Raw genomic sequence first — 19,772 nt, 5'->3', positions numbered from 1 at the left:
AAACAATAAAAGTGACCTGTTTTTGCCCATGTAATCTCAAAAAGGATTGTCAGACCTGAATGTCAAGCTAATTAAATCCAATATGACTATAGAACCAATACAGAGCACATCCTCTTTCCCTCTGAGATGTTGGAGGATACTCTACCAAAAACAAAAAATAAATAAATCTATAATTATAAAAACATTATGTGTATTTATGTTTGTATTTAAACATTATGAGTTTAAGACAGCAACGTTAGCAAAGCATGATAGTACCATTCACATATTTATTGCTTTCAATGTGCCATTATGATACGTTATACATTTAAAAAATTATGTAGATAAACCCAAACTATAATTCTTATTCTAAGGACATTATAAACAACAATTTAAATGTCCTACTTCATTTCTAATTTAGAGAAAGAAACCAATTTTTTGTTTGTTTAACAGATGTTAAACTGACTGACTGAAGATGCCTCTCCACAGCGAGTCCAAAATATCTCAAGATTTGTATTTGTGTTAGCAATTTTTCAACATGGTGCGAACAAGACAACTTGTTGTGATAGTCATGACATCAGGCGTATAAGTCTAAGAGCTAAAACGGCATAGCATTTGAAACTGTAATTGTGATTGGTCAAGACATATGAAATTGAAAAAATATACATACTATCTTCTGGATCTTTGGCAAATATATTTATTTCAAAAAAATATGATATATCTAAACCACATCCTCCACATTTCTCGATATTGAATTGTTAATATTATAGATAGTAAAATATTACACAGACAATCTTTAATCTTAAATAGGTTTTAAAATTTCTAAATATTGTATTCATAATATTACTACACATTGTTATAAACTTTGTTATTTATTTTTTTTAATGAATGAAACAACACTACTGGGACAACACGATTAATAAAATTAAAAATTTGGCTTGAAATTGGTTTAATTGTCATCCTGAAGAGTGGCAATATGTATGACAAATATTGTACATTATTTTGCATACATAATTTGCAATGATAGTATCACTACATTTTCTGAGCAATCTGCATCTTAAATATTAAACATATGGTATAAATTGGACCTCATACAGTTGTAGCAGGTGCATTGCTCTTTTCAGAATTAAGCTTGGTTAGTTTAATTGTCTGAAATGTAATAACTAAAAATTAAAGATAGTAATATATACATATAAAATTCAATTCAAGGTACACAAAACCTGAATATCACTATACAACAAGGAAGCAAGGAACATTTTCTGTTATACTTCATTAAACCTTAACAAGTGGATTCTTTAGCTATTAGCAAGAAGTGAAACAGGTTTGGAAGACTGATTGGCAGCTGGCAAAGCACACCACAGGCTACTACATAAAGATGAAGGTGACCCGAGAGTAGGGAGTGGAGGTTACATAAACACTTGTGTAACTCCCATGCGATGGTACTGGTACGCTAGACACAAGACATGTGTCTGTCCTCCTGACATCCTTTACCTCACCTCATCTCAAGTTCACTTTCTTTACCACTTCTCATTAATATCTGTAACTGAGCCTGAACTTCTTTGCACCAAAATGGGACGACCCAAATACATTTTTCCTTTTTAGGTATCTCTGTTCTAAAAGCACATTGACACCTAAAACTTTAACAATATTATTAGAAATAGAAAGTGAATTTTAGAACTAAAGTTAAGTCTTTTAACTTTAATAATAAAATTACAGTAATACAAAATTAAGAAAAAATGTATTAATTGAAATTTCTTAACTCGGTTCTAAAATACAATTGTTTGCATTTTAAAAATGGCAATTTATTCATATTACATGTAGCTTGTTACTTGATAAAAATACAGTAATTCAATTTAAAACACTAATTTTCTCTGGCTCTATTTGTAAAAGACCTAGAAACCATAGTTATTAACTGTTCCAGAAATCCCATTTAAAAACAGATTATTTTCTTCATAAACAAGGTGTACACAGAAAAAAAACACAATTTTATTTTGGGGGTTAATGAGCATTTGTAACATATACATCACCCTGAGCATGGTGAAAATAATTTAATACCTTTTCAGTAATATTGCCTGTATTTTATTGTTTTTAAAATACAGTACAGCAGCAAGTTCACCCATGGAAAAGGCTTCTTTATTTTGAGATTTCGCACCAAAATAACACCTTTAACACTTTTATGTTTAGGAAAGTCTAGTCATAGTAACAATTAAAAAACTTCTGATAAGCAGCACTTGTGTTCTGGAAGTATTAATGAAGTATTAACAAAATTCTGTAATCTTTCTCATAAAAATGTGGCATTGCATTCTTCTAAGTTTATATCCATAAACCATATAGTGTTTAAAATTACAATATGATATATCATAAACATCAGTTTTAATTAGAACTATTATGTTTACATTAAATGTTTACCACACAGATTACACACATTGTCAAATAAATAAACTTAAACACTGGATTAACTATTTTCTGAGGTACTGAACTACATTGTCCAAACATAATGTACCTATTTGTTTAGAGTTTAATAAAACACCGGCCTACCTTATTTAAACTATCCTTCCACCACTTATTGATAATGGGTTTGAACCTCACTGTAATAGATCATAAGTTAACTGTAATCATATGTTTATTGTTTAAAGGAATAATTTTGTTTACTTGAATATTTTTATGACATTTCAGGTACACTCTTTGTATTACATCTATATCACTTACCTTCAAAGTAAGTCTTTTGGTTAGTTCACTAAAAACATACATACTACATACATAAAAATACAGTCTAACTATATTTTTATAACGAATATTATTCCAGATTAAAATTTCTTTAACCATTCAACAGTACCTCACATTTTGTATTACACATTTAATCTTCATATAATCACTGCATTTTAAAGGGTTTCAAAACTGAGCACCTTTAAAATTATGATGATGATTAGGCTGAAGATTCTACTTGACCTCTACTTACTTTGGCGTTTGGTATAGCATTTGGTCATAATAGCTTTGACTCTGACCATGTACAATAACAAAATTAAAACTACGATTTCAATTATTTATGTTGATGGTTTTAGATCAAAAGGTTATCTCAATATTATTATAAATTATTCATATAATAATTTTATTACAAAACAGCAAGACAAAAGCACCTCTGAAGCCTGATTTGTTAGTCAGAGAGCCCCCAGTTGAACATGGTTAAGTTAATTAAAGGTACGGATTTACTTGAGACCAATTGAATATTTTATGTCAATTTGGAGTGGACCTTCAAATTACATAACTAGTTCACAATTCTGTTGTAATCAACCGTTAGTATACTCACCACACAACTGATGCCGTACTTGTGACCGGGGAACTCTGCAACCTGTGAGCCATCTGCCAGGTCCCAGACTCGGACATTGGGCAAGTGACCATTCTCACCGGTAGCTAGGAGCCGCCCATCTGGCGAGAACTTGACACAGGTCACAGTTTTGCGAGACAGGTTCAGCAGGTGGCTTTGCCGATTCTTGGCTGAGTTGAACAGCACCACTGTACATCTAGAACACCAGTTTGTACATCAAGAACAACAACCAACAATAATAAATGACACTTGAGCTATACAATGTAAAAATATAATTTTACTCTCTCAATTTTCAATCAATTAATCAGTTTCTTCTATGAAGTAAATGGAAACTATAACTTCTAATGTTTCAACCAAATTGTTGAGACCGATCTTACTACTCAGGGATTGTATTTATGGTACCTATTTAAAATAAAGCAGCCGACATCTACGTATCCAAGTTAAGATCTTTCCTCAACGCACTAATACTTGTAAATGTGGTCTACAAGAATACTGTTTAAATGTACAAAACCGCCTATTGGAAGGTAAAACATAAACATTTTAGATGTACAAATAATATCATTTGAAAGCAAATTCAAAATTAATGATAACTTGAAAACAACATCATCCTATAAATTGTTTGTAATTTACTGGTTTATTTACAGGCAAAAATTACAGATCTTCATTTTTATTGGTTTAACTAAGGCCTTAGTTGGTTAAAAAGTTGGAAAATCTACAAGAAAAGGAAGTTTAATGACACACAGTGTAACAAAGCTAAACAACAGTGGGTCAAATCCCATCATAAGAAGTATGCCTGAAGTATTTTCAACCCTAATTATCCTTACAGTGCAAGTCCTTGCATGCCATTCTAACTCACAGAGTTAGAAATTCTGTTTACTTTCATTTTAAAGCTCTCCTTAAAATAAAATAATTGTGATAGTATACCTGGAGAAATCAGTTCAAATGATAACAATTTGTTTAAAAAGTTTAGATCTTTCTTGTTTTTACTATATTTAGAATGACTTTTATGCCTTAGACATGTATTATATAGGTATATCAAGTCATTTCAGTTGACAGAAGAATGATTAACTTTTGGCCGTCTTATAACTTCTAGTTAAACTGGATATAGCAAAAACCAATGTATCACTTATATCTAGGCAACCCCTATGGATATCCAGGAGTGGAACATCACTAACCGTAAATGTTGAAATATTGGTATAGAAAGGTGGACCGATAGGGCTACTGTGGAGGATGACTGTGGAGTGAGTGGAGCTCCCCTAATGCCTGGACATGAGTGCTGTGTACTGCCCATTGTGACTGGAAGAGTGGCCTCCTCTTCTTTCAACATGGTATGACTGAGAGAGTACTCCCTATCCCTCCTAATGGATCTCAAAAGGACTTGGCCCCTATCCCCAACCTTACCCATCCTGAATATCCTGTCACTGTGGAAGATTTGGAAAAGTCCTTTAGGGACTAAGTACAACGAGAGTTCTCTCAGCTCCTTGTCTTAAGTGATAAAAATGTATCTCAGGTTTAAAATCAATACAGTTTTTAATTGTTTTTAACAATTGTCTTAGTTGTCATCAAACAAAATGTCACTAATTTTTATAAAGATAAACTCATGTTCACTTCATTATAAGAACACTAATACTAGCTGCACATGCCCATAATTAATTTATTACCAATACATTCTTTAAATATTTTTTTTAATTTTTGAAATTAAAATTGTGTTAAAAATACAACTGTTTATTAAAATGAAATTAAACTGTTTATAAAAGTCATATTTTCTATCTTTTATGGCAGACATTTCAAAATCTACCCCTTTTCACTCACTTAGATGAAAACTCCAAATTTCTTAAATAAACAACAAAAAAAGATATTTATGTGTGCAGAAATGTTTTTAAAGGCTTTAAATATTAAACAATACAATACAGTAGTATTGTATAAATATTAAAACAATACGAGTACATTATTAATTAAAAAGAATCTTTGAAAACAAATTACCCATACATTTTATACACAAAAATATTTCACTATCTTTAAATTATCCAGAACCAATATAATAAACAAATAACAATGACAATACATTCTAAAGTACATCTTAGTCAGAATGTACCAACAGTGTCAGGATGTCAGATACCACTCAGAATGTCAGGGTATAAATTCTGTTATCACTAATGGTTGTTGTTACAGCTTAACCTAAAATATTGAAACAATTTAATGTTGACATCTTAAGTGCCTGGTGTAGAAGACAACATTCTGTAAAATCTCATGGCAAATTTAATGGTAACTGCTTAACACAAAAGATATTTTCCAAAGAATTTTCAAGCATGATGGACGCTCATTATTGTGACTGATAATCAGATAGTGATGACTCAGATGACGTTCAAAAAATACATAAATATGTAAAAGGCTGGTAGTTTATTTGAGTAGTTTTTATGTGTAATTCAACATACTTATGTCTTCAAATAAATGTGTAAATTATATCCTCTTTTTTAGTCGCTGTGTAAACAATATCTCTGTAGTTTCCGATGGAGTTAGTTATTAACATTAATTGGAGTTAATTTACAGTAAGTCGGCATATTTAACACGTATTGACCACATTACGAAGCCAGCAGTCACGCTTGTGGTATTCAGTATGACATAAGTTAAACAGTTATGGGCGATGTTACTGTCACGGCAGTGAAACCTGACAGATACACACAGAACACTATAATAGCGATACTGATTGATTTATTAACGAACTAGAACGTTGAGGCGACACACGTGGATCTGAGAAGCGTGCGTCATCTAAATATTTTGACATATCGTTCCCACTCGAGTGACGGGCGCAGAGACTTCACCTCGCACTGCGATACAGATACGGTTGATTGCGACAGCACGGATAGTACGACAGTCAGCTATCAACCGGTTATAAATATACCCAACATAATGCGAAATATTTTAGAGGGGGAAATGAGATTCGGTCATTAGTTCGAACGAAAGTGAAACTAGTGCAAATACATATCGGGATATAAAGATATTACGCTAATCTTTATATTACAGCCAAGTCGTTTTATTTGCAGAGGATTAGCATATACCATAAGAAGGTTATATGATTTTAAGGAGGTTGAAAGCCAAAGAATTGCGTGATATATCTTTAGAAAATATAATCATGTTTGTATATTTAAATGTCACTAAGACTAATTCTTGCAAATAGCATTGTGATCCAAGAATTATTTAAGTGGTACGTACTAGAACCACTGTAATAATTGTCATCCAAACGATGACCCTTAAAGCTGTTTTGTGTATGAACATACTGGAGTAAACGAGAGTTCTAAGAGTAAAGCATATTTTTGTTAAGTGATTAGTTTCTTATACTTATACAGGTGTAATATTCAGCACAACTAATCGTCGTACGACACTCGCAAGTTGTAATTCTGTCATATAATTACGGACATATTAAATACAAGTTTCGCTTTAATGAATTCCCACTGCATAATGTAAATGTTATCAAAAAATCACTTATTTGGAAAATTAAAAAAAACCCGAATCTTACAGTAAACAATGTGTGTATTTGTTAATGGAGTTGACACGGGAGACAGCGGAACTGACAATTAGTAACCCTACACATTAAAAAAATAGTCGCCCTTGTAACATAAAAATCTTAAATCTCTGGGATAAAACATTGATTAATCTAAATAATATTAATCGAAATAATATGACAACGCTCGGTGTACGGATTCCTAGACAGTCCCCGAAAAGCGCCGCTGGTTTTCCGAGACTTAATTAGGACCATGCAGATTTCCACAGCAGCTAAGACGGTTTACCCGTTATTTTCACACATTCCGGCCTTTTGAGAGGATCACGTTTATGTTATGTGTTTAGTCTACCAGAAAATTATTGTTTAATCTCACAGAAATTGTATTAACATTGCTTAAATCTTTGCTCAAGCAGTGCGGCATACACAACGCCATAACTTTACCTTCAGTAAAATAAATGTACTGCAATTTCAGATATTAAAAGTAGATTAAGAGTGGTCACTGAAACGTCAACTGGAAGTGGTTTGAATAAATGATATGAGTTTTATTGTGTTATCATAACATACATCTACATGATCTTCTACCAACAAAATACATTTTGTAGGCGGGGTTTGAACCTAAGTACCAGTTATCTGTTATAACTTGCCGTACCAATAAGTTAGCTTCTCAATGCGGTTCTTACGTTCCCCTAGTTGCCTTGTCTCTAGAAGAAATGAATACACCACGCAATTACAACACTGATTCCTAGCAGTGATAAATTGCGACCTAGTTGTACCATTTACTCCTTTTCTCAGTTTATAAGTCCTCGTTAAACAGAAATCTCGGCTCCTTTCTTGGTATTATTGTAGAACACAAGGTTTCAAAATCGTCTCACTATTTTTATTGTACCTTCTACTAGGAATCTACAAATCACTGACCTCAACACGTCTACTTATGGTTACAATCATTTTGACGACCCAATTTTGTCACTTTTACACCTCTTTTGTTTAGTTGGGCGAATATTTGTTCTTTATTCAAGTACAAAGATGAATTTTTTTTTACTTGTCCTTGATCCTTGCCACTTATATTTTTCAGTCAAGTAAAGTGTAAGATACATATTATTACCATGAATTTGAATGTGTTACATGAATCAACTAATTGCCTGTTTTTAAACTTTTGACCACACACAGTATTGCATATTATAGAGATTTTTTACTTAAATTAAGATCGTGGTAATCTTATCTGTGTAACCAAATATCCCTCAGAGACTGATCCATGTATCTAGAGAATAAAAAAACTCCTGTGAAGTTGAAATCTGGGTAGTATCGCATAAGCTAGGGGGGTTAAAAACGTCATTTAAATCATGGTATTTATTTATGGTGATTGTCCACTCAAAATGGCTAAAGTAAGCATTCAAACAATGAGCTTATATTATTTTTTTCTGTTAAAAAACTCTTACACTTAATATACAAAAATAATTCTATGGGGGAAAAGATAAAAATATAGCAATAACCATATCGCATAATATGGTTTAATATGGGCGACAAACCGATATTTCCGTCTCCAATGTGCTACTCTGTGTGGTACCACTGAGTCACAATTGCACGCTAGAAGCAGTTTTATAACTTATGCAACCCAACTACACAACTTTCCATAACAGATTTTGTTACAATCGTGTTCTACTACATCAAACTTGTACTATTATTTCACATTGTTGTGGTGTGGTGTGGCGTGGCGTGGCGTGGCGTGGCGTGGCGTGGTGTGGTGTGGTGTGGTGTGGCGTGCGTGCGTTTACAGGAAGATATTTTGCCTGTTTCATACCAATTAAGGTAATTTGTGGGAATATTTTGTTTCAGATAGTTTAATATAAATACCACAATGACTATCTATTGTACCAAAAAACCTGGAGTTGCCATCTGACATTAGAGCTCTGTCCTACTGGCATTTCACATACCACTAAACGAAACAAAATATTAAAAAGTCATGCATGTTATATTACTTTATAGTTGCCTCAGCAAGAAAGCATACATTTGTTCACAGAAAATAATATAATCTCAGGAATTATTAATCAATAGCACGGTGCAATGTGAATGGTGAGTTTCAGCTCCAGTTCACCTTCATCTTAATAAAGCGCCTGAAATTATACGCTATCACGGACTTGACTTCTGGAATATGGAATCATGTTCGTCTGAATAGACCTCTGCGACGAAGAAGGTCGAAATGAACTTTTTACATCGTTTCGACATCGGCGATAACCAAGATTAGAAAATATAGTGTAATATAACTTATAAGAGGTATTACAGGAGTCAAGTATGTGTCAGCGCAAGATTTCAGACGGATCAATTTTTGCCACCATTATGTAGTACACGATGGGCAGTAAATACTTAAGATTCCATAAAAATTGTTTGAGGCTTTTTTAATAAAATTTAATATTTAACCGTTTGGGTTGAATTTTTCGTAAAAAATATTATGTCTTATAAAAATGCTAAATATGAACGCAAAACTTTGCAACAATACCTCTTTGTTTAGTTACACGTACGCACATGAACATAAACATGCGAGCAAATGTATGGTTTTCGTGAAACCTCTGATTTGGTTACTTTGATTTCCAAAAGATATAGCAAGACGAAAAAGCGAAATTATATGGTTTTCGTGAAACCTCTGATTTGGTTACTTTGATTTCCAAAAGATATAGCAAGACGAAAAAGCGAAATTCGCTTTATGGGACAACATAATATTTTGTCCTACACTAGTGCACGAGAGAAAAAAAATACTATGTAAAATTAAATTAAAATCTTATGAAATAAAACTATATTATTATTGAAATAACCTTTCAGCGACCAATGAACCCTGAAGTGATGTAATACGCAAAAATCTCGATTTCATAGTTATATAACACAATATGTATACAATTAACTGTTTAAGAATTATTGTTTGATTTTAATGCATATGATTTATTAATTGATATTCCAGTGAACACAGTATTATTCACAAATATCTGGACCAAGTAAATTTAGTGATATCGGAGATTAAACTGTACAATTTGCCTTTTATGTAACCGTAAAAGTTAAAAACACGAAAGAAGATGGAACACGATTCCGTAAAAGTGTATTCTGTGAGTGGGCCAGTCTGGCCACCCATAGTTCTTCAGGCTTTGTAATCGCAGGTGAAAGGATATCCAATGAAAAACATCATTACATTCTGCACAACATGGTAATTGCTTGTGTTAGTGTGTGTTTTTGAGAGGCCCTGGTGAAAAGGTGATAATTGCTGTAAAGAATAGGGCAATCAACAGCTGTCATTATACAGGAAGTATCACCTGAACCACAGTTCCAAATACAAAACAGGAAGTGAACTCCCACCCCTCCCCTTTCTAGTCGCCACAGTTATAGTTCAATTTACTGAGCACCACACCAACTCCTACAGTGTACAACAGCATACAACTATCTGGAGCTAAACAATTAGTGACTGTGGTCTAAACACAATAGCTGTACTAGTGGGATAAAACTTAACCCATTAGAAAAATATGCAGTACTTCAATGCTGGACATACGTTATAGTTTGAAACTTTTTAGTACAATTATATATATATATATATATATATATATATATATATATATATATATATATATATATATATATATAGATATATATATAAATGTATTTATAGAATGAAATTATTTTGTGCTAATACTATAAAAAATTGTACAAGATCTATGAAATAAGACATTTTATACGTTAAGAAAAGCTGGCAAAGTGGGTACGTGTAGAATAACGGTTTTCACAGTTTTATAATAATTTCACACAATAGTGTTTCAACTTTTCACACATTCTTATTTATACATATACTAGATTTTCCCGTTTCTTGATGTGTAAAATGTGATGTGAAATCTTTGTAAAATTTTTCTGGATTTCGTGTATTAGCACTACTTGAAAAGCTGTGGAAAGAGTATTTAAAATTAGCAAGATGATTGGAAATTGATATCAACAGGTAAAACAAGCTTGATTAAATGAAGAAATAAAATACGTACAATCGGAGAGGAAATCAATACAATAATAAGATGAAAAGGATCAAACAAATAACTATATGAAAACAACAGATGTACCTCATCAGAAGTTTACTCTACCCCTTTCCTTATTGTTTTATTTGTTTTCTTCCGTCTTGTTTTCAACATCTTCTCACATGTTTCTTCACTTCTAGTTTATTGTGTCATTTTGCCTCATGATAGCCTTCTTGTACACTGGGAATTTCTTCCAACCCGCACCACGACAGTAGTCTGAACGGCCTCTCTTTCCTTACATCCATGTTCATAGTCACAAAGAGAACAACTGTGTTTCGTACGGTTGCAATGCTTGGTCACAATGCTTGGTCACGTGGTCGAATCTCTAGAACATCGCTAGGTCGACTATATACAGTACAGTCTCTCCTTACCAATCAACGCATTCCTACTGAACATTTCACCACAAGATGCACCTTTCTTTCAACATTTTTCTTCCTACTCTCACATTCTTCTGTATTTGTATAATTTAAAGTACTTTTCACTAATTTCGTTTCTCTATACAGTTTTTTTGCAGACCCCTTCCTTGAACTCCTTATCTTTTAATTCCTGAGACCACGCTATACACCATTCACTTCAGCATCTTAAGAGCATCGCTTCTTTGTAGCTTCTCCCAACTCTCTTCGTCTACCGCCTCTAGTAATATCCCGTCCGTAAGTTTATTTATGTTTTTTAACATTCAATTATACATCTAATGGCTTTACCAGCCTATTTAAGCCTCCTTAAGCCTCTTTATCCGCCTTCCACTCGTCCTGGACTCCTGCCGCAGTTGTTCCTCTCTCGCTACTTCCTTCCAAATCGTGCCCATATTCCTCTCAAGGTATTTCATCTGGAGCTTCGACGTGTCATGTTTTACAGTTGGCTGCTTCATCCAATTAAAATTCAAACCAGTACCAAGTCAATAGTTCCCAGGGATCCACTCCTAGTGTCGTACCCTCCTCTATTCTGGGCGTTAGTCTTCTTCCTCTCTGAGGGCGAACTTTTCATCCTTGATGTTGTCCTTCATCTCTCCACTTCTGACTCCAAGACTCCCAGCAGATTGTTCATATTAGCAGATAGGCACTCCCCTGAGAACCCCAGTTTCCCTTCATCTGCTCTTCATCTCATTAACCTTCCCTCAGGTGTTTCTTCAGGAGCTCCCTCTCTCTTCGAATATTCTCTTCTCCTCTTCCGCTGTCTCAAAAGGTTCTTCCAAAACTTTGGTTTTCTACGGCCATTGTATGTTATAAAATATTCTAGTTTTCAACTAGGAACAATTAACCATAAATTATATACTTTCCAGCAATTACAGTATTTTCGCCTGAGCACCAAAAAACTAAGCAACCTTATTACATATAACAGAAATGTAAAATAACCAGGTATTTATGGATCCGAGTAAATAACTAATTTTCATTAACACCCGGGTATCTTAGAATCGTAATTAATAGTTCCGAGTCAGGAATAGGTTTAATCCAAGAAATGAATGCAAACTCATTTTCTAGAATTGTTTAAAAACTAGAAAACTATTGAAATTGGTATAAATTAGAATTAGGATTTACTACTTGATTACAAGATAGGATCAGAGTCAAATAGGTCAAACCATCTAATCTGAAAATTCCACAAATTCTTTAGACTTGAACGCTTTTCAAACATTAAGATATGAGTAGAAGAAATCCGGTTAGTCATGGCACAGATCTACATTAGGTTTAAGTGCCGGCTGTTGTGAAACAACCCTGAGTTTTACTCCACAAGAGCAATGTTCAACTTCAAACATTTGTACGCCCTTGTTTTAATAAAATATAGTTTTAAATATTTTATAGAAGTATATTTTTAAAATGGGCCACGTCCTATAGATAAAACTACGACTAAGACTAGATCCGAAAGTCGAACCACATCTCACTCCGGAGTTCACAAGCGAAATGTCCTCACTAGGAGTTCCTCCCAACCATCCCAGCCAGATTACAAGGGGAGGGCTTGGATTGAGGGCATTTCCACGGATTAGCCACAGGGTAAAATCTATCTAAAGAAATGCCCCGCACGCTTACCTCGTGTTAACCACCACTACTACATTACTCTGAAACTTATGCTTCACTGTGAGCCGCAGACAGGCTCTATGCAGGTATGGGAGAACATTCTCCCGGGGTGTTAGGCTGTCATCAATAGTGTATGGTTGATGGCATGTACCACCCAGGCCTTAAAATATACTTAGAAGAATAAAGAGGTGGGTTTCTCTATTTGTATGCTGGTATTCTTTTTTGCTTTTTGAAGAAGTTTAATATTTACGAAATGGGAGGAAAAAAGTCAAGAGATTTCAAAAGAACCAGAGCACAGGACAAGTACTTCTTGTCACAGATAAAAACCCAGGGAGAAGAAAATTTCTCAAGGTGTAATACGAGCTGTATCTCGTAGTACTCGCAGCGGTGTCACGACTTGTATCGAACAATTGTTTTCGAGAACTGGAGCGTAGGTCGGTCATAAAAATTTCAATTATAAACATTGCCGAGATATCACTGTCGTACGTGAACAGACTTTCCATTCACTCCCACAACAATCAGTGCTCAGCTATCGCAAGTACTCACGATTAAAATTGCTTATCCTTCTTCACACTGTGCGACAGCAGTTGCAAAAGTTTTCTTGCAACTTTTCTCGCGCTTTACACCACGCACATGTAACAGGAACCCGTGAAATTACTTGAATTACATAGACGAGAACTGACCGTGAACAAAAGGTGACTTGTAAAATAAACCAGAACAATTACAAACCAAAATTGAAGACACAAATAATTAAATATATTAAAATATATATATATATATATATATATATATATATATATATTCGATCTTTTTCCATATGTTTTATGATGTCGTTTTCGCACATTTTACTTCAAAATGGATTTAAATTCAACAGTAGGGGATACTGTACGTTATTCCAAAAGTTAGAAACCACAAAACCATCAGAAGAGTACTGATCTTCGTAGTACAGCATGCACACAATAACTTGGTTAGTGAAACATACAGGTAAACACTGCTATCGCAACATTAATAACTCTGTTATCATGTTGGCTCTGATATTTGCAATTAGAGACCTTCTCCACTGACTCACTACTAACACTTTACTGTTAGAGAAAATTATACAAGTAACGTTGACAGGTAGGATAGGTTTAAAGTGAAAACGTACTGTTTCTATTATTGTAGATAATTTGAAGCCATAGCCAGTGTGGTATTTTACTTAATAGAGCATAAAGAAAATACCACAGTTGGGAATTAGATGGATTTCTGCCGAACAGCCATCAGGTAGCAAGCAGAATTATAAGTGTACCTATTGTAAAGGTATCGCAGAGTGTGATATTGCTACAGGCTGATTGAATCCCATCATCACAGTTTCCCAAGAGGGGGGGGGGAAATAACCCGTGGAAATCCCGTAGTGTAGCAGCGACAGAAGTAGATGTGCCCTCTGTGTCCCCGTCACGCCTAATGTTACATAGGACGGGATTATTAAACAATGGAATTACACACTTGTCATATCTTGTCATATATTATATAAAACGTCCCTACCTTGTACACTACTTCACAGGTTTACCTCATTAGCCTACATGCCACAAACAAGTTTAAACAGAACTCCTGAGAAATAACTAGACAATAACACTTTTTACTAAGAACATAATCACTGGACAGTAGCAGACTTATACGGAACTGTGTACTTACCCTGCAGGGTAGGCAATGGTATCTGAGGCAGGATCACAGTCGAGACCAGCATTGGTTGATACCGTCAGCCCAAGTACCCGCTCTAGCTTCACCTGGACACACGAAAATACAACACTGTCAGTTAACTGTAGAGGGTTTCATCATTTATTTGAGAATGTAACACGCAATACGTGAGTTACAGTTATTAGCTTCGCGATGACAGTGTTCAGCACTACACATATGTGACAAGCAGCTACTCTGTATAACACTATAGGCTTAGTAATAGTAAGGCCTAGTTAGGAGCTAAACGAAAAACGCGTTATCCTTCTAGAGCTCCACTCCGCTTTCATGTGTTTACCGCCACAGTACCTTCCATAACACTTGTCCACTCTGTGCATATATCCGTAAACACATTTCACTTCAGCAAAACTGTCACAAAAATGGAAGCACCAATTCTCACAATTAATGAAATATCATTTATTATTACAGGTTTGAACTCTGGCTACAAGCCTAAATGCAAACTATCTACAGCAAGCTCGTTTTTAGTCCGTGGTAGCAATGAAATACAATGTCTTCTTATAAACATAAATATATTCCCTTAGATTAACAGGACATGTTATATTATTTAGTTCCTGGTATTATTGTTCCTACTGGGATACTGGTTACTTTTTAATGTAGCCTAACATATAGTTTGATTTTACGAATGATAATACAAGAGGCACCTAAAAACCTAAATAAACAATATAGGTTTATATATAAAACATAGTATAAAGTAACTGATAATGTGTCGGAGAAATCATTATAACTGCACACTTCACCAGTTAACAAACGTTGTACCAATTTGCACAGCAGCAAGTCATTGTACACATGATCTTCAAATACAAACCAGGCTGAACCATTCAATGTTCTAAGGTTCTCGATATGAGAGGCTCTTGACGATCCTCTTGCTTCACATTTAAGATATGGTTTAACTAATGGTAAGGAGGTTCATCACTAACAATAACTGTGGGAAAAGTGTATTTTTTGTATCTTTCCATGCACGTACATATCATCCAATGGATTCCAAAGAAATCATCCAAAGAATACCAATCGCTTAGAGTTGCGACTGTACACGAGAACATATAGTAACAAGTGTATACAATTTGTGTACTATTACTAATCCAATTAAAGAGGTCAAACGACGAGAATTAGAACCCTCGTACGTGAAGGTGGCGCTAACCCTGAGCCTTGAGAGTAAGCAGCTAATCATTGACGGACGAACGCGGTATAATGAGTTGGTTTAGCAAGCGAGTGTTACTCGTGGATGTAAATTCATTCTACTATGATGTACTCTGTCTAAATCATAGTTATTCTACGCTAAACGGTTTACTAATCATTATAGTTATTAGGTACGGTAAAAATTCCAGAATGGTTTAATCATTTGTCGACCAGTCGCAGCAAGGTGTAATGCTGCCTTCCGACATATGGACTTTAAGCGGTTTAATTGCATGATAGTTGAATCCATCATCCTTAGCCTCGAATACGAATCAAAGTCAAACCGTAATAAATAAACACAAAACATAAAATAAACGCTGGTTTGTGATGGCAGTCGTTTATTGGAACTAATTGAAGTAATTATCGTTCTCCTCATTGAGTACAGAGGGACATCGATAATTTTTTAGATGGCTTTGATTCTTTCAACGAAGACATTCTTCAAGTTTAATTGAAGATTAATGAAAATTCTAATTGTTGAAACTGGATAAAGCGTCTACGTTTTCTCAATCTACGTTCATTAAGATCCAGAATGTTGCCTTCTTTGTACTGTAGTAGTAGTAGTAGTAAACGGTAAACCTTGGTTAACATCTGACAACTTCATGTTTAGATGAACTAAAGCAGGAAGCAGATATCGATCATACACGGTTAGCGACCTGATTGGTGGAAAGCGAGTGCCATTCACTGGTATCACAGCCCTAGTTAGAAGTAGAAATACTAATGTACATTAATTTTATATATTATCTTCCATACAAACTCTCTACATATAACCAACATTCCGGTAGAAAGATGATAGTAAAAAAGGCCATGTTTTGTGTTTAAAGAAACAATAATCTAATAAAGTAATATAATCTTTGAGCATGCAGCTTTTTAAAGATTAGGACTGTATTTAACTCTGGGAACCGATGATATTACTGAAAAAAATTTTAAGTACAGGTTGTGTTTCATATAATTTTAAAGGTATTTTGCAATAAAAAAAGAACAATTATACTATATGTAAGTCATAAAATCAAGAAGTTTTTAAAAATTAGGGTTGCCTATAAGTAAGCCATATAATTGTTTGAATAGTTTTCACAAATAACGAAATTCTCACAATGAATTGCGTGACCTAAAATGATGTCTTACTAGAAGAATTTTACTACAAAAGGTATATTTTTAATTCTTACACCCAAACATTTTTTAGTTTTTACAGCTATCAAATTATGAAGTTCTACAGCATATATGAGTTATGCAAATGTGCAGAAGTTATTTTCTATCAATGTAAATTTTTATTGTTTAATACACTTAGTTTAAACTTAATACCTTTGTTGTATTATCATGAAAACTTAAATATCAAAAAAATATTATGTATTTAAAAAGCTAACAACTATTAAGGATGGTGTGTCTGTATAATACCTACCAAATTCGCATAAAACATAACTATTTCATCGTAAATTATTCAAACACATATTTATAACACTTTAAACATAGTACTTTTCCCTAAATAGAAATGTAAAGGCAATACAAATTGGATAAATTTATTATTTTTATTGTTGATTTAAAAAATTAAAACCATGTTATCCAAATTTGTTTGGACATAAGTTGCTGCAGTAATAACCAACCGCTATAAAACACTACTTCCTTGCGCTCAGATAAATACACGCATTGTCAGAAAATGACTTACAACATAAATTGCAATTATTTTCGTATAAACGATGATATGTAATGGGGCTTTACACTTTTTTAAATTATGTATGAAATATTATTAGCGTGACATCACATAGTACCCCATGTTGTATAACAGATAAACAAAAAAATCAATAAGACCCATGTGATAGCTGATCTGTAAAAGGACTATTGGTAGAACTGAACAACGCTTGTGGGGCTCCTGGCAGCAACAGCACACCACCAGCACCAGCCCAACAGCTCCACTCAACGCAACTAATTAGCAAGTTGTTCTGCCTCGACCAGTTTAGGTGTGGCTCTCGTAACGACCAGCTAACTACCTTTGTTCATTTTCCACCGCAGGTAATTAAATCTGATACCTTAACATTACATATTTTATACGTTTACGTTCGTGTAGATGGCGCAATATTAAGACCACTGAATTTACAATGATATTTTCTTTGATAATTTTTGTTACTCAAAAGTAAATGTAATAATTGGTTTCCTCCTAGGAGAATACGTATTTAAAAGTTCTCACCTAGAAATCCACCAATGACGTGACGGAGGAGCTGCGAGGAGAGCGGGTGGCTGAGGCAACCCAAAAGTTTGACTATTTTCCACTGCCAGAAAACGACCCAACATTGCCAACACACAGAATTACGATTATCTAGTAAATTTGCTTTTACAACATAACGCATCTGGCCGATATAGTTACGTTCCTTTCTGTGGATACAGTGACGTATGATAATATGTTACGAAAATTAAAAATAAAGAGGGTAAAAAATCGAATTATGAAAATCACAACAAAATAGAAGAATACCTAGAACCCATAAGACTGTGAAAGTCTACAAAGACGATAAAAAGTTAATGTAAACCAATATAAACCTCAGCTGACAACCGTAGCCACAAACTTGACCTTGCCAATTGTCGCTGTCAGCAATATGGAGGACATCTTTCGATAGAAGGTCATAAACTTGTACTTATATTCTTTTGGTACGAGGAACAATAAAATACTATTGATTTTGAAAAGAAAACGTAAAAATAAAATTCTAAAATTGTTTACATATTTTACTCTTTATTTGGGCAACAATGATAGCAACGAGAAAATCGCGCAGTTAACGTATAAAAAAATGATTACATCGCTTAGTATTGTTTTACTCATATCTGACTTCTTCTAAATGTTAAAAGAAAGGAATTTTGCATTTTTGCATGTCAACAGTAAATTTTATGTATATAGGCAAGACTAATAGAGAGATCTTTGATATTCCCTACACACAAATTGATGCATTTGTAAAATACTAAAATATAGAACTAATAAACAAATAATGTATTCGGTATAGCACCATATATAGCAACTATCAAAGCTAACACTAGTCAAACATAGTTGAAATTGCTTTTGGTCTAATTACATTTTATTGGTACTTTCGAAAGTGTTAAACCAAACATCTAAATTGTATTTAAGAAAATTATACGTTTCCATATCACGCCAACAATACAAGTTGTGATAGTCTAGTAAGTCATACATATTTCATGAGTAAAATTATAGAGACAAATATTATTCCTTACTTCAGTAAGTTATGGTGTAATGTTAGTATCATCGCCTTGCCTCATTCTAAGTACTAATATGCACCACACTTCGTTAACACGTTACAAAGCTTAATTTACAAACATATTAAACGGATATGAACAGTCAATTTATTAATTTAAAACAAGATATTGTTGACTCTATACTCCAGAACGACTGATGCTGCTCACAGCACCAGTATTACCATCACAGCCGAAAATGCTGAGAACCTGTATATTAGCTGCTAGCTGTGTTCAGAGTATCCATCCCATGAGGCAGTCGAACTGCAACAGTATTGACTTTTATCTTTAAACAATGTCTGGACCTGCGAATATTTCAAGCTTGAAAATGTAAGGGAAGCAATAACATGCAACTGGGTCATCAGGATGAAGATCAGATCCGTAAATAGTTTACCAATACCGATTAACAAAAAAAAACATCTAAAAATATATTACAATAAGTTGTAACTAAACGCCTAAAAAATGTTCTCGGTTTAGTACGTACGACGTTTAACTGTATCTTGGTACAGATCGCAGAAGACTTCTATAGAGAAGAGAAAAGGTACCAAAAAAGATAAATTATATAGATTTGTTTTTATTGTATTTTGGACTAACCTATAGTAAGAATAGCTAAACAACACATATTATAAAACCTTGACCCCTAGACATTAATGTTCATCCTGCCACTGAGGCACGTCTTATATCATTGTTAGCCCAATTACATTATTAAGTTAGTAACAAGATACACTAAATTTGTGTTATGCTGTTTATACGATATTCATAATAATATACTAATGACCAAACATGTATTGTTA

The 19,772-nt window shown here is 33.8% G+C and overlaps 1 protein-coding gene across 1 annotated transcript in view; it reads right to left on the bottom strand.

The window, feature by feature from the left end:
• The window catches only part of LOC124369110 (mitogen-activated protein kinase-binding protein 1), a 193,556-nt gene that overhangs the window by 96,861 nt on the left and 76,923 nt on the right, over positions 1–19,772 (bottom strand). The window contains 2 exon segments of the mRNA XM_046826862.1: positions 3,284–3,497; positions 14,521–14,612. Of these exon segments, the coding sequence (XP_046682818.1) occupies positions 3,284–3,497; positions 14,521–14,612 (306 nt within the window).

The sequence above is a fragment of the Homalodisca vitripennis genome, chromosome X (assembly GCF_021130785.1).
Source record: "Homalodisca vitripennis isolate AUS2020 chromosome X, UT_GWSS_2.1, whole genome shotgun sequence".
In the NCBI taxonomy this organism is placed as follows: domain Eukaryota; kingdom Metazoa; phylum Arthropoda; class Insecta; order Hemiptera; family Cicadellidae; genus Homalodisca; species Homalodisca vitripennis.
The sequence above is the reverse complement of the archived record's forward strand: the minus strand, read 5'-3'. Positions and strand labels throughout refer to the sequence as shown.